The sequence below is a fragment of the Heptranchias perlo genome, unplaced genomic scaffold (assembly GCF_035084215.1).
Source record: "Heptranchias perlo isolate sHepPer1 unplaced genomic scaffold, sHepPer1.hap1 HAP1_SCAFFOLD_511, whole genome shotgun sequence".
In the NCBI taxonomy this organism is placed as follows: domain Eukaryota; kingdom Metazoa; phylum Chordata; class Chondrichthyes; order Hexanchiformes; family Hexanchidae; genus Heptranchias; species Heptranchias perlo.
In genome coordinates this window covers 7,501-24,367 of record NW_027139528.1, presented here as the reverse complement: position 1 = coordinate 24,367, position 16,867 = coordinate 7,501, and the positions used below count along the sequence as shown (strand labels likewise).

Genomic DNA, 16,867 nt, shown 5'->3' with positions numbered 1-16,867 from the left:
CCAATGATGGGGAGCATCTCTTTTGTACAATTTTCAGCAACATGTTGAGGAGAATCCTTGTTTCTGTTGAACATGATGTAAGAAACATGGACAGAGAACTCGTGATTTTACAATTCTTCTTGTCTGTACAAAATGTTTTGTCATTCGTTCGCAGCAAATAAAAATAAAACACTTTACCCAATGGCTCAAAAGCTGAACTTGTTCCACACGGGAGCTGGAAAAGGCCTCTCGACATTTCAGCCGATCAACAATTGAAAGCTGAATAATTTCACCCGTTACACCGTGACACCAGGCAGCAGATTTGCCTCCCGAATTTTCCCTACACGACACTTCAAACCGATGAATCCCTGCTTCACGGAAAGAAGAATTGTGTTTTTGGTTCTTCAGATTTAAAGATGTCGTGCCGGCCGCTTTACCATTTCAGCTCTCGCCAATCGCCCCCTCTCCCTCCTATAAACAAATAAACTCTCGCCTGCTATTGCAAGACGGGAGGCCCGAGGAGTCTCAGTGCCCACATGGGGACATGAAGAAGTCGATGTGTTATGGAACCGGTTGTACCTTGAACTCCAGTCAAAATGTTTCGAAGGTTCAACTACTTTAGATGGCGCTGAAACTCACAACCCCAGCATTTCTCGAGTGTATAATTATTGTAGAAATAACGCGCGCTGACCGATTGCTCCACTGGAGCCGCGCACGGTCTGTGTCCCCAGTGCTCCCATCAAACAGCTTCATCCTCGGTCTCTCAATTATCGCTTCCTGATCTTTCCCACACAGAAACCTCCAAACAAGAGGCGATTCGTTAAACATCAGCAGTGATCTTTAAAAGCCGTGAAATCTTAAACAATGCCCCTGAAGACAATAACATTTAATAATATTATTATTGACGAAAAGCCAATTTTTTCACGGTACTTTAAGGAGGATTTGGGCAAAGTGGAAGCTGAAATTATGAAACTCTCTCTGGGCTGTCGGTGATTGGAGAGATGGGCGTTATTTCATTTGAAAACCGAGGCTCGGAACTTCCTGATGGAGAAGTGTGAGAGAAGATTGTGGTTAGTGGCAGTTGCCGGGGAGATCCAGAGGAGAGGGAGAAAAGTCAAAGTCACAGCTGTGACAGCTCAAGTGCTCTGCTTATCTGTAATATTTAGACAGTAATGTACAGCACAGGACAAACCAGTTTAGAATGTGACCGTGACATGTAAATGTGACGACACGTTCTTGTTTCTGGGCTCATTGAGGTCAGGGTATAATTCTCGATGCGAGGTTCATACCCCGGCGAATCCCTAATTTATCCCGGGACTTTTGATCTTGAGCTGCGGTTCAAACTTTTGCGATGAGGGAAAGGAAGTCCCCAAATCACTCCACCTGAATCTCAAGCGCTTTCGGAAGAAATTCAGTTCAAACAATCAGGGCTTTAAAGGCACCTCAATGACCTGCACTTTCATTGAACGAGCTTTGCTTCCAATTGCATTCGACCTTGAAACCGCTCTGGTCTTTCCCCTCACTGAAGCAGAGTGAGGCCGCTCTGTATCTGTGAGCATGTCGGTGACGAGGTTCGCTCTGATATTGGTCGCTTTCAATTTTTAAAATTTCACCAAACTCAGGGAAAAGAAACCGAGAATCGAATTGTCCCTGTAAGTGATGAATTGAAGGGATTGGTGCTCCAAGCAGATCTGGAAAATGCGCAGTGCGGTCGCTCAGGAATTCCAAATCCACCCTCTCACCACTCGACGATCATATTAACTGAGCTTTACTCTGGCCCAGTGTCACCGCGCTGAAATCGAGTATTTCTCCGGCACGTTTCTCTTAACTTCACAGTTGCTGGTTTAAGAGTGAAGACCGGCTCGTTGGATTTTCACTCCTGCAAGTTTCAGCCACTCATTTTGGAAAAGTAAACTGACAGTAGACAACTGTTCTATTGGTCACTGCAATCAAAAAGTTGAGCTCAGTGAGTTACTTGTTCAGTGGGTGACTTCTTCACCTGCTTCGGTGGTGCTATCGGTTGGCGTGAAAGTTTGATGGTTCGAGCCCTAATTTTATTTTCCCTCAGGATTCATCACCTCAAAGTTCCAGGGTTTCAATGTGTGTTTTGTCTGCAAGAAAATGTACCGTGATCATTGCCGGCTGAGCAGGGCTGATATTCCACCATTTACCCTGTTGTCGGAGAGCAGGCACATGAATCATATAAAGGAATGGAACATTGGCTTCACGGAAATCACAATTCATAACCCATTTATTTTAAGCGGGTTTATTTTAAATGAGTCAACGCCTGCCTTAAATGGTAGACTCAGGACAGTCACACAAACAGGTTAAATCTTCAGAGAATAATTACCACAGTCATTTTTAGACTGGATGCCTCACGGCGACTTTGCTGTCAGTGAAGAGAGACGAGAAAGACCAAAGTGCCGTTTGCCCCTCTCAGTGTGGCCCTGAAGGACTGTGTCCAGGCTGAAGTTCTGTTCCCACCGGACGATCCTCCCCCCAGATTGTCCTTTCTGAGCTCCAGTCAGGTGATGCTAAACACTCAGGTGGGAAAGACCAAAATCTACAACAAGGTGATTAAAACAAAGCTGATTTATTTAACAGATATCCAGAATATTAAACTCCAGCCCAGTTATAGGGCTTATTAACATCAGGAGAAACAAACCCCAACTGTCAGAATGAACATGGTTCAGTCCTGGATGGGATTAACAGCAGAATCCAACCCCTGTAATCACTTTTGAACTCCCTGGTGTCTCAGCACGTGTGATGACTGAGTGAATCCCTTCCCACACACGGAATCATAGAATCAGAGAAAGCTACAGCACAGAAGGAAGCCATTCGGCCCATCGTGTCTGTGACGGCCGACAAAGAGCTATCCAGCTGAATCCCACTTTCCAGGGCTTGGTCCGTAGCCCTGTAGGTTACGGCAATTCAAATGCACATCCATGCACTTTTGAAATGAGTTGAGGTTTTCTGCTTCGACCCCCCTTTCAGACAGTGAGTTCCAGACCCCGACCACCCTGTCTGCTTCTGTGTATCCTCGAACTTTATCACTGCTATCCGGAGGTCGAGAAGACAACCATTTCCCATTTCCACCCTCACCAGTTTTATACAGTAACAGGTAACAATGTTTGAGGGATGTGATGTCCAGTGTTGGTGGAATCAGTGTAATTTCACTTGATACATTGAAGAATCTCTTGTCTATCCCAGGCTCTTACCTTAAGTTTAGACCCTCACCTTGTTTAAAATCGGTCGCTCACTGATATAAAGAAACCAGTAACAATCCCGAAACCTCAGCGGGGATATTTGTTCCGATACTTAGTGACGGTCCCAATTTCCACTGAAATTCTCAATCAGCAAATCCCAGAGGCTGTTTCGGGTTTGACAAACTGTGAACAGATTGTTTTAAAAGCCGGAAAGAGGGAAAAACTGGTGGTTGATATGAAGTGTTATACATTATCTCTTTCTGTTTCAGATTTACAATTTCTCTTTGTGTGTTACTGACAGGAGAGGCTATAACGGAGCCCAGTGACTGGGTAACGAGCTGCACTGAGTCATTGGCCTGTGTTACAGACCGGCTCGTTGGACCTGCTCATTTCGTGAACTCGCTGGTGTCTCAGCACGTGTGATGACTGAGTGAATCCCTTCCCACACACGGAGCAGGTGAACAGTCTCTCAACCAATGGGCATGCGTTGATGTGTCAGCAGTTCATTTCTGCTTTTAAAGCTCTTCTCACAGTCACTGCATTAAAAGGTGACTCAATAGTGTGAACAAGTTAATGTTTCAGAAGGTGGGATGATCGAGTGAATCTCTTCCCACACACGGAGCAGGTGAACAGTCTCTCCCCAGTGTGAGTGCGTCGATGTCTCAGCAGTTCGTTTCTGATTTTAAATCTCTTCCCACAGTCAGAACATTTAAAGGTCTCTCAGTGTGAACTCGCTGGTGTGTCAGCAGGGAGGATGACCGAGTGAATCCCTTCCCACACACTGAGCAGGTGAACGGCCTCTCCCCGGTGTGAGTGCGTTGGTGTGTCAGCAGATTACTTTTGCTTTTAAACCTCTTCTCAGTCAGAACATTTAAAAGGTCTCTCATCGGAGTGAACTCGTTGGTGTCTCAGCAGGATGGATGACCGAGTGAATCTCTTCCCACACACGGAACAGGTGAACGGCCTCTCCCCAGTGTGAACTCGCTGGTGTCTCAGCAGGATGGATGACTGAGTGAATCTCTTCCCACACGCGGTGCAGATGAACGGCCTCTCCCCAGTGTGGGTGCGTTGGTGTCTCAGCAGTTCAATTTTGCTGTTAAACCTCTTCTCACAGTCAGAACATTTAAAAGGTCTCTCCCCAGTGTGAACTCACTGGTGTGTCAACAGGGTGGATGATTGAGTGAATCCCTTCCCACACACAGAGCAGGTGAACGGCCTCTCCGCAGTGTGAGTACGTTGGTGTGACATCAGATTACTTTTGCTTTTAAACCTCTTCTCACAGTCAGAACATTTAATAGGTCTCTCATCAGAGTGAGCTCGCAGGTGTGTCAGGAGGTGGGATGACCAAGTGAATCCCTTCCCACACACGGAGCAGGAGAACGGCCTCTCCCCAGTGTGACTGTGTTGATGAATTTCCAGCCTGGACGGGTAATTGAATCCCTTCCCACAGTCCCCACATTTCCACGGTTTCTCCATGGTCCGGGTGTCCTTGTGTGTCTCCAGGTTGGACGATCAGTTGAAGCCTCGTCCACACACAGAACACGTGTACGGTTTCTCCCCACTGTGAATGGTGCGGTGTTTTTTCTGGCTGTGTAACTGGTTAAAGCTCTTTCCACAGTCAGTGCACTGGAACACTCTCACTCGGGTGTGTGTGTCTCGGTGCTTTTCCACTCACACTGATGTTTGAAATCTTCTCCCACAGACAGAACAGACAAACATTTCTCCTTCCACATTCAAAGGCCGATGATATTCAGGTCCTGATGAATCGAGTGACTCTGTCAGATCTTGACGTGATCTTTGGTTTGAGTTTCCCTCTGTAAATCCTCCCCTGTAAAAGGAGTTTATAAAAGTTATCACTGTAATTACAGGATAGAAATTCAGATCAGATAGCTCTACTTTCTATGGAACATTATTTCCTCTCTCATTACTCAAAGCTGTAAATCCCCGTCCCACACACTCTCCCTCTTCCCTGTGCTGAAATCCAAATCCATCGCATCATCTTTCAGTGGCCCTAAACCATAAGTGAAAGGGTGTGAGTGTGTGAAAGAGTGTGAGAGAGTGTGAGTGTGAGAGTGTGAGAGTGTGAGTGTGAGAGAGTGTGAGAGAGTGTGAGTGAGTGTGAGAGTGTGAGTGCAGCAGTGGGCTCGGTGTGGAGAATGAAGTGGGGCAGGTGGAGCATCTTTCAGTGGGGCAGCAGTGATCACATTCTCATTAGGTTTAGAACAGTTATGGAAAAGGACAGGGGACAGTCAAATGTGAAAATTCTTAACTGGAGGAGGGCTAATTCCAGTGAGTTAAAAAGGGATCTTGTCCGTGTGGATTGGAATCAAAAATTGGCAGGCAGAACAGTAATTGAACAGTGGGAGGTCTTCAAGGAGGAGTTGGTTTGGGTACAGAGTAGACAGATTCCCACGAGGAGGAAAGGAACAGCATCCAAAGCTCGAGCTCCCTGGATGACTGAAGATATAGAGATCACCATTGCTCCTTCATTTACAGACGCTCCCTGACCGATCACCATTTCCCCTTCATTTACAGACGCTCCCTGACCCATCACCATTTCTCCATCATTTACAGACACTCCCTGACCGATCACCATTTCGCCTTCATTTACAGACGCCCCCCGACCGATCACCATTTCCCCTTCATTTACAGACGCTCTCTGACCGATCACCATTTCTCCTACATTGACAGACGCCCCCCGACCGATCACCATTTCGCCTTCATTTACAGACGCCCCCCGACCGATCACCATTTCCCCTTCATTTACAGACGCTCCCTGACCGATCACCATTTCCCCTTCATTTACAGACGCTCCCTGACCCATCACCATTTCTCCATCATTTACAGACACTCCCTGACCGATCACCATTTCGCCTTCATTTACAGACGCCCCCCGACCGATCACCATTTCTCCTTCATTTACAGTCGCCCCCCAACCGATCACCATTTCCCCTTCATTTACAGACGCTCCCTGACCGATCACCATTTCTCCTACATTTACAGACGCCCCCCGACCGATCACCATTTCCCCTTCATTTACAGACACTCCCTGACTGATCACCATTTCCCCTTCATTTACAGACGCTTCCTGACCGATCCCCATTTCTCCTTCATTTACAGACGCTCCCTGACCGATCACCATTTCTCCTTCATTTACAGACGCTCCCTGACCGATCCCCATTTCCCCTTCATTTCCCGGCGGGTAGTGAGGGGGGGATAATGTTCACTGTTTTATATTCGGGTCTGGGGCCGCACTCGGGGTTTGTAAAGCCTGAGCCTGGGCCTGAGCCCGGACCCGGGCCCCGGGGTTTATTGAGCCTCTTGCTCCGATCCTCTGACCTGCACCGAACGCGCTCCTCCCGCAGCCTCGACTGGCCGCGCATGCTCAGGACACACTGACCGATAATGAGGCACTACTGCGCCTGCGTGCTGGGCTCCACTGATTCGGATAGGGCACAATCTGCACCGCGCTGCATGCTGGGTGATGCGACCGCCATTGATGATCTTAATATCTGGACGAAAAACAAAGACATTGGAAGCAGGGAGAGCGCGTTTGGACCAAGGAAAATAAAATAAAATGAAAGCCCAGCTCTTCGTGCCATTCAAACCGGCACAAACACACAGCGCAGACGCTCCACCACTTTGGTGAAATCCAGAAAATATTTTTTACGGTAACTTTTATTAATTTCGTTTTATTAAATGTTGCAACTGACGGATTCAATTAATGTTTATTTTCGAACTGCACCTCAGGATGTCAGTTTCACCACCAATCCCGCCCTGGTGATTAAGGAGAGTTCCGGACCAATAGGAGGAGCGGAAATCGACAGGAAGGGTGAGAGGGTGAGTTGGTCCTCCAACAAATCGGAGTGTGTGAGAGGCGGGAGTTGAGGCACAGAATGGGCGGGTCTAAACCCAGATGTCCCTCATCGTCTGAAACATAATATTTAAAACCTAATTTATCTTAAACTCCAGGAGACATCTCGACCTTTCTGTTGCGTCTTGAAACAGATCAAACCAGATGAGGTGGAGCAAACATTTAAACATTTGTTAGAAAAACATATTAATTATCAAAGGCAAAAATGAATCATTTGAGATAACTCAAGTCTACTGATAAAGGGAATGTAGTGGATGTTGTGAACATTGATTGTGAAAGGGTGTTTGGTAAGATGCCGGACAGGAGGCTTGTTGATAAAATTAGTACTTACCGTATTAAAAGGAATGAGGCAGTGTGTATCGGAAGTTGTGTAAAGGGCAGAAAACAGAAAGTAGTGGTTAATGGATGTTCTCCAGACTGGAGGGATGTAAACAGTGGTGTCCCACAGGATCAGTGTTGGGACCATTACTAACCTCAATATAGAGAATGATCTGAGCTTGGGTATGTGGGACACAAGGTGAAAATCTCCAGATGACGCCAACATTGGCACCGGGGCAACTGTGAAGAGGAGTGTCAGTGACTTCACTGTGACCTCCACAGGTTAGTAAATGGACCAGGTGAAATTTAATGCAGAGAAATGTGACGTGATGCATTTTGAGAGGAAGAAAAATGAGATGAAATGTAAACTAAATGGTGAAAGTTTAAAAGTAGAGGAGCAGAGAGACTTAGGGATGGAAGGTTCTAAATAATGCATTGTCTTATTAATTAACAAGTCTGAGAGTCAGCAACTTTAATACCTCATTAAGAAATATATGAGCAAATTCTCTTTCCTCCACCAGACCAGACTAAACATGCAAATCCCCCGTGCAGACGAGATCAGCCCACTGGATGGAACCACGGACTCCCTGAGCTTGATCTCCGGTGTCTCCAGTCCCAACTGCCCCTTATATCAGTAGCCCCTCACTTTTATACCCTGTTGTGATCCATCTCTGTCACTGGAGCTGGAACTTCCCTAATCTGTGGTTTACAAGGACACATTGCTTGGTTCCCAGCAGTTACTTTTCTTCAGTAGTGTTCTCATGATCCCTGAACTACCCTGCTTACTGTTAATTAGAATCATAGAATCATAGAAAATTTAGGCACAGAAGGAGGCCATTCAGTCCGCGCCAGCCGAAAATGAGCCACCCAGCCTAATCCCATTTTCCAGCACTTGGTCCATAGCCTTGTCGGTCACAGCACTTCAGGTGCATATCCGGGTACCTTTTAAATGAGTTGAGGGTTTCTGCCTCTACCACCCTTTCAGGCAGTGAGTTCCAGACACCTACCAGCCTCTGGGTGAAAAATGTTTTCCTCAGCTCCTCAATAATCCTTCTACCAATCACTTTAAATCTATGCCCTGCCCCTTGTTTATTGACCTCTCTGCTCAGGGAAATCGGTCCTTCCTATCCAGCCTATCTCGGCCATACATAAATTTGTACACCTCAATTAAATCAATCCTCAGCCTCTTCTGTTTCAAAGAGAATAATCCCAGCCTATCCAATCTTTCCTCATAGCTAAAATTATCCAGTCCTGGCAACATCCTCGTAAATCTCCCCTGTACCCTCTCTAGTGCAATTACACCCTTCCTGTAATGTGGTGACCAGAACTGTACGCAGTACTCAAGTTGGGGCCTAACCATTGTTTTATACAGTTCCAGCATAACCTCCCTGCTCTTATATTCTATGCCGTGTCTAATAAAGGAAAGAATTCCATTTGCCTTGTTAACCACCTTATCTACCTGTCCTGCTACCTTCAGGGATCTGTGGACATGCACTCCAAGGTCCCTCACTTCTTCTACACCTTTCAGTATCCTCCCATTTATTGTGTGCTCCCTTGCCTTATTTGCCGGCCCCAAATGCATTACCTCACACTTCTCCGGATTAAATTCCATTTACCATTTTTCTGCCCACCTGACCAGTCCATTGATATCTTCCTGCACTCGACAGCTTTCCTCCTCACTATCAACCATGCGGCCAATTTTTGTATCATCTGCAAACTTCTTGATCAAGCCCCCTACATTTCAGTCCAAATCATTAATATACATCACAAAAAGCAAGGGACCGAGTACTGAGCTCTGCGGAACCCCACTGGAAACAGCCTTCCAGTCAAAAAAACACCCCTTGATCATTCCCCTTTCTTCCTGCCACTGAGCCAATTTTGGATCCAACCTGCGCCTGGTTATCAGTATCTCAGTTTGGAGATTCAAACACGCACAGCCCACCAAACAAACTAGTTATATTTTTCGCTATTCCCAATACTCTGGAATGCAGGCAGCTGGAGGCTGATCTTAAAATAGCTCCTGCCCCCCTCCCGGGGAGGAACGGCCAGTCCTGTTCCAGCATCACGCTGGGAGAGTTTGGGAAACACACGGACATGGAGCAGTTGGGACTGGGATTATCGGGGGGTCACATCAGATGGACGAGTGGCGTCTTGTCGATATTGTGAGTGATGTTGGGACTGAGAACTTGTCCGTCAAAGCGGAGAGCGATTTGACGAGCGCGGCTCTGGTGACTCTCTCTCTCTCTCTCTCTCACCCTCCGCAAAGTGCTTAAGCCCGGCCTTCGGGAATCTCGTTTCTTATTCCTGAATTTTGCCTCGGGCCAGTGCAGGGAAAGTTTTTTATTAATGATCCAGCTTTCAGACTGATCGTGGTGTGAAAAGATGGGAAATACAGAATGTGAACTTGCACTGGATTACAATGAGAAGTGTTTCATTTTGGACTCTGTATAAATTCAGTATCTTTTTTTTGAAAATACACATTATTAAAATGAGTTTCTTTGTGTCTCACATTCCCCTTAAAGTTCTTTCATCCCCAGGGTCCTCACTCACCTCCTGTTAGTTCACAGTTGACTTCTGCTCAATTATCCGGTGGTGGGAATTAAGAAATGATTTCAATTTCAATTAACAGTTAATTCAAAAAGCAGCCACTTTAATTTAAGAGCAGCGGAGGCTGTAAAGGTTCGACAGGAATAAACCAGGCCTGGACTCGCAAGGAACAGAGATTGTGCCTTGAAACAATAAACCGTTTTGTTTTTCTAAAATAATTTCTCAGAGACGCCGTTTCTTGTAGAAAGGGAAGAAAATTTGATCCGTTTGCCTTTCTCTCCCGACCTTTCCTGGGCCGTGAGGTCGAACAGCTTCTATCAGGTCACTGGTGCCAGGCCTGGGCACCAGTAAGACCTGCGTTGCCCACGCTGAGGAGGAGGCACTGTGCTTTCCCTGGCGGTTATAAGGCGTCCAAAATCAGAATACCAGGTTAATAGCACAGGGGATGGAGATGTCACCGGTGGACACAATGCCTGGACTTTCCGGCAACAGGGTGAGGGCGGGAATTCTGCCCATCGCCCCCTGACCGCACCCTGGTCATTACCCAGTTTCCTGGGTCAGCGGCCATTAGTCACGGTGGGCCCCGGCCCCTGATGGAAATTCCACCGGCGAGCAGCAGCCCAGCGGCCCCCGGGAAACTTGTCGCTGTTGCTGCAGCATGCGAGGATGTGAAAGGCATCGGGCCTCCTGCCCCAGGCCCAAGGAGAGGCCTCAGGGAGAAGGGAAATGTGCCGGGAGCCCAGGACCCCCCGCTCCCCCCCAACCCCGCTCCTCTCCCCCACCTACCCGGCAGGGGCCGGGTGAGCTGCCCGGGCTGTCCGAGCCCTGTCCCCACCTACCCGGCAGGGGCCGGGTGAGCTGCCCGGGCTGTCCGAGCCCTGTGCCCACCTACCCGGCAGGGGCTGGGTGAGCTGCCCGAGCCCTGTGCCCACCTACCCGGCAGGGGCCGGGTGAGCTGCCCGGGCTGTCCGAGTCCTGTTCTGACACAACACACTCCCGACTCCAGCTTTCAGTTGAAAATTAATTTTATTCTTGGAATGAGTTTGTAAAGATTCCCAAAGACTGGAATGGTTCAGACAGGGACAGGGAGAGGCCGCAGTCTCTGGCCACTCACGCAGGGAGCAGGAGGAGGAGAGGCGAGTTTTCGAAGTTTGAGCCGCCCAAACGGTCCAAGTTTCACTCTGTCCCTGCCTCGAACCTCCGAGGGTCGAACTGCTCGGGCTCCGCACCTCCCCTGGGCCTGCAGTGGGCCCACGCCATGCGGTGTTGAACGACACGGGGAGAGCTGCACTTGCTCGCTGCAGGGAACTTATTAAAAGCACGTAAAGCCCCTGGTCAAGATGGGCATCACACAGCAGGTCTGACTGGCAACCTTCACACGAGCAGCACATTTAAATCAGGGTGTTGGACAGACTGTGAACGGGCACTGATCAAACTGGAGTCTCCAATGTCAGATACAGGCCCCAAATTACCCACCCGGATTCATTGTCAAAACAGTCCCGAACCCTCACATCACATTCTCACAGAGTGTTTGATGCAGCCATTTAACTTGGTGCTGGTGGATCAACACAGAGGGGAAAAGTGAACCCCATTTTGCTCACTGAAACTATTCTGGACTGACTGTCACAAGGACACGGCCCTGCCTTAAATAACCAGTCGAGCTGCTGTGGCCTCACCCAGGGGGAGCAGGACCACCGGGGGCCCTCGGATGACGCGAGGTTTGATAGCGGGGATAATCGCGGCCCGCAGAATGTTAGCCTAAGGTGGGGGGATGAGGGGCCAGGCCTGGGGGGGGAATCGAAGGGCAGGCCCGGGGATCGAGGGGCAGGCCCGGGGATCGAGGGGCAGGCCCGGGGGGGGGAGTCGAGGGGGGGGGCGAGGGTTAGAGGGGAGCAAGGTTCGATCAGAGGACACAGATTTACTCTAATTTTGGAAAGAACCAGATGGGAGAGGAGGAGAATTCTCTCTTTACGCAGCGAGTTGTTCTGATCTGGAATGCGCGGCCTGAAAGGGCGGTGGAGGCAGATTGAGTAATAACTTTCAAAAGGGAACTGGACAAATATTTGAAGGGGAGAAATTTGCAGGACCGTGGGGAAAGAGCAGGGGGGAGTGGGACTAATTGGAGAGCTCTTTCAAAGAGCCGGCACAGGCACGATGGGCCGAACGGCCTCCTCCTGTGCTGTAAGATCCTACGAGGTTCAAGGTGCAGCGGGGTCAGGGTGGAGCGGCTGTCACCAGCTCTGCCTGATGACCATCAGGTGAAGTCCAACACAGTGAAGGAAATGCAGCCCCCAGTGCACTCTCCCTCCCTGCAGCATTCCTCCAGGAATCCACTCGACACTGTGCAGCATCACACCGGCAAATGAGTTGGAGAGGAACTTCTACAAACGTCAGATTTTTCCCAAAGAAGTTCGGACGTTTGTCTCTCTCTCTCTCTCTCTCCTGGGGAGCAACGGGGCCGGGTGGAATTAATCCCAGTACCTTCCGAAAACAATCAATCAATCATCGAAAGCTCAGGGCAGCGAACACTATTGGTCCCACCTCCTGATCCAGGGCATGTCTGAGGATACTGATTGTTTCCAGGACTCCCTCAGACTGGTCTGAAACACCGACCGTGGGCCAATTACTGACTGCAATGCTACGAATTAAAACACAACCTACAGTTTAAACATTCAACGCACCCCATTTAATATAAAGAGACATCATTGTAAATTACCCCCACCCACTGAACACTCTCCAGGCACAGACAGACAGACACACACACACACACATCGTCGTTACTCAATGAGCTTCTTGGCTTTGAAGAAGCGTCGCAGGTGGAAGACCTGCCAGGTGGCCAGGCCGACGAGGCAGCACATGGAGAAGATGCTGAAATACAGGACACGAGCACTGGTGGACTCTGCACGGAGGGAGGGAGAGAGAGAGAGAGGGGCTCATCAAACAGGTTGGAGGAGTGGATTCAATCTGCACTAAGATCACTTCACTGAAGGCAGCCCTCCCTCTTCCTTTCACCTTGCTGCCCCGAGCACCGTTTCCCTGCTCCTGGGTCACTGCTGCTCCGAGTCTGGCCTTTGGTCGATGCCTGGGGTCACTCCCTCCCCCGAACCCCCATCCTGGATCCTCTCTCGCGAAACAGCTCAGGTGAGAGCAGGGACATGGCAGGCCTTTCATGGGAGCGTCACTCTGTCTACAACTGACACCCTGTCCCTTTCTAACAGGTCAATCCCACCACCTAGAATCTTACAGCACAGGAGGCCTCTCGGCCCATCGTGCCTGTGTTGGCTCTTTGAAAGAGCTGTCCCATTAGTCCCACTCAACTGCCCTTTCCCCATAGCCCTGCAAATGTTTCCTTTCAGTGTTTATCCAATTCCCTTTTGAAAGTTATTATTAAATCTGCTTCCACCGCCCTTTCAGGCAGCGCATTCCAGATCATAACTCGCTGCGTAAAATAAAACCCTCATCGCCATCTGGTTCTTTTGCCAATTACCTTAAATCTGTGTCCTCTGGTTCCCGACCCTTCTGCCACTGGAAAGTTTCTCCTCATTTAATCTATCAAAATCCCTCATAATTTTGAACACCTCTATTAAATCTCCCCGTAACCTTCTCTGCTCTAAAGAGAACAATCCCAGTTTCTCGACATAACTGAAGTCCCTCATCCCTGGTACCATTCTAGTAAATCTCCTCTGCACCCTCTCCAAGGCCTTGACATCCTTCCTAAAGTGTGGTGCCCAGAATTGGACACAATACTCCAGCTGAGGCCTAACCAGTGTTTTATAAAGGTTTAGTATAACTTCCTTGCTTTCGTACTCGATGCCTCTATTAATAAAGCCCAGGATCCTGGATGCTTTTTTTCTTAAAACAGCCTTCTCAATTTGTCACCTTCAAGGATTTGTGTCTGTGCACTCCCCAGGTCTCTCTGTTCCTGCATTCCCTTTAAAATTGTACCATTTAGTTTATATTGCCTCTCCTCATTCTTCCTACCAAAATGTATCACTTCCCACTTCTCTGTGTTAAATTTCACCTGCCATGTGTCTGCCCATTCCACCAGTCTATGTCCTCCTGAAGTCTGTTACTATCCTCCACGTTGTTTACTACATTTCCGAGTTTCGTATCATCTGCAAAGTTTGAAATACCCTGAATACCCAAGTGCAAGTCATTAATATATATCAAAAAGAGCAGTGGTCCTAATACTGACCCCTGGGGAACACCACTGTATATTTCCCTCCAGTCTGAAAAACAACCGTTCACCACGACTCTCTGTCCTTTAGCCAATTTTGGAACCATGCAGCCACTGTCCCTTTAATCCCAGGGGCTTCAAATGATCCCTTCTGTCTCTGGACCCCGTTTATACCGTCCTTCCCCAAAATCTTATTCCACAACTCTGCCCTCTGGTGTAGAAAGGTCCCAGCCCTCTGACTCCAACTCCCTGGTTTAGATGAGTGGAGGCCTCCAGCCCATGGAGCACCCCATCTAACGGCCCATGAAAGGACTCTGTGTTTTCCCTCCGCTACCCGACTGAGAGCCTCCCCTCCGGGTGTTCCATCCTGCCCACACTCGCCCCAGTTTGTACACACCTTCCCTTATCCTGCAGTCAAACTTGGAATGAAAATATGCAGAATCTTATCTGCCTCTACAAGGCCCCCTTGTCAGAAGGTCGTGGCTTCGAGCCCCACTCCAGAGACTCGAGCACCTCATCCAGGCCGACACTCCCAGTGCAGTACTGAGGGAGTGCCGCACTGTCTGAGGTGCCGTCTTTCCGATGAGACGTTAAACTGAGTCCCTGCCTGCCCCTCTCAGGTGGACGTAAAAGATCCCACGGACACTAATGGGAGAAGAGCAGAATTCTCCCCTGGGTGTTCTGGCCAATATTTATCCCTCAACCAATGCCACTAAAACACAGATTATCTGGTCATTATCACAACGCTGTTTGTGGGATCTTGCTGTGCGCAAGTTGGCTGCCCGTTTACTAAATTGCAACAGTGACTACACTTCAAAATAGTACATTATTGGCTATAAAGTGATCTGGGACGTCCCGAGATCGTGGAAGGGGCGAAATAAATGTACGTTTTTTAAAAACTAAGTCCCTTTGACACTGGGGATCAGTCCTGCAGTCCTTTTAACCCCTGGCCCCTGGTACCCAAGCCCTAGACCACCCCTCTTTACTCCGAGGGCTAGTGGAGGGCAGTTGGGGCAAGGGATGCTTTGCCACAAAGTGCCTGAAGCAGAGCCCACTGCATCTTTCACAGGACAACTGGATAACCGTATGAAGCTGAGGCTCGTGCTATGGGGGAGAGAAGGGGAGAGGGGCTTATGTCCCGGGAGGTGGAGGAGGGAGCTAAAACCCACAAACTTCTGACTCGGAGGGGTGAGTGACGCTGACCAAGGAACGAGACAGGGTCCCCGAGACCGAGAGCAGTAAGTGGAGAAGGGGTGGGTGTTGCAGACTGAAGCCTGTGCTGGGTGCTCCTACCATTGGTGTCCCTCATCTCTTCCTCTCGCTGCTTCATGTCGGCAAAGTCATTGACGATCGACTCTGACAGATCCTCCAATCGTCGCAGCTCCACCTCAAGTGGCTTCAGCTTCTCCGCCTTGGCGATCTGGGCAGGGAGAGAGAGAGAGAGAGAGACGGTCTGTAAGATCGGACAAAGATGTAGTAAATCCATTGTTGACTTGAGAGACCCACACTACAGAAAGGATATTGAAGCACTGGAGGCGAGGGGAGAGGTTGTAGAGAGGGACGAGGTTCTTAACACTCCCAATCTTGTTTCTTGATATCACGTGGAGTGAATCAAATTGGCTGAAGACTGGCTTCTGTGATGGTGGGGATATCGGGAGGAGGCCGAGACGAATCATCCACTTGGCACTTCTGGCTGAAGATGGTTGCAAACGCTTCAGCCTTGTCTTTTGCACTCACGCTGGACTCCGCCATCACTGAGGATGGGGATGTTTACAGAGCCTCCTCCTTCCGTTAGTTGTTTAATTGTCCACCATTCACAATTGGATGTGGCAGGACTGCAGAGCTTTGATCTGATCCGTTGGTTGTGGAATCGCTTAGCTCTGTCTATAGCATGTTGCTTCTGCTGTTTACCATGCATGTAGTCCTGTGTTGTAGCTTCACCTGGTTGGCACCTCATTTTTAGATACGTCTGGTGGTGCTCCTGGCATGCTCTTCCTCACTCCTCATTGAACCAGGGTTGATCCCCTGGCTTGTTGGTGATGGTGGAGTGAGGAAAATGTCGGGCCATGAGGTTACAGATTGTGCTGGAATACAATTCTGCTGCTGCTGATGGCCCACAGCGCCTCATGGATGCCCAGTTTTGAGCTGCGAGATCTGTTCTGAATCTATCCCATTTAGCACGGTGGTAGTGCCACACAACACGTTGGACAGTGTCCTCAGTGCGAAGACAGGACTTCGTCTCCACGAGGACTGTGCGGTGGTCACTCCTACCAATACTGTCATGGACAGATGCATCTGTGACAGGTGGATTGGTGAGGGCAAAGTCAAGTAGGTTTTTCCCCTTGTGTTGGTTTGCTCATCACCTGCCGCAGGCCCAGTCTGGCAGCTATGTTGCTAACAGTCCTTTTATACTTGTTTTAACTGTCTGATTCACTTGTTTTATTCCTTATGCTATCTGCACTTGTGTATAGAACTCTTATTTGGGCAACAGACCTACTGGACCACATCTAGAATATACTGTGTGCAGTTTTGGTCTCCTTATTTAAGGAAGGACATACTTGCTTTGGAGGCGGTTCAGAGGAGCTTCACTCGACTGATTCCTGGGATGAGGGGGTTATCTTATGAGGAAAGGTTGGACAAGTTGGGCCTGTACACACTGGTGTTTAGAAGAATGAGAGGTGATCTTACTGAAACATTAAAGATCGTGAGGAGACTAGAAGGGGCAGATGCTGAGAGGATGTTTCCCCTTGTGGGAGAGACTAGAAC

General features: G+C 48.8%; 2 protein-coding genes across 2 annotated transcripts in view; one reads left to right on the top strand and one right to left on the bottom strand.

Moving 5' to 3' along the window:
• LOC137314467 (zinc finger protein 271-like) overlaps window positions 1–16,867 on the top strand; it is a 161,934-nt gene that overhangs the window by 140,278 nt on the left and 4,789 nt on the right. The window lies entirely within an intron of this gene.
• The window catches only part of LOC137314468 (uncharacterized), a gene marked incomplete at its 5' end in the record, with an annotated part of 8,841 nt that continues 2,905 nt past the window's right edge, over window positions 10,932–16,867 (bottom strand). Inside the window, 2 exons of the mRNA XM_067979805.1 lie at window positions 10,932–12,823; window positions 15,395–15,521. Coding sequence (XP_067835906.1) covers window positions 15,490–15,521 — 32 coding nt within the window. The remainder of the gene's footprint in view (window positions 12,824–15,394; window positions 15,522–16,867) is intronic.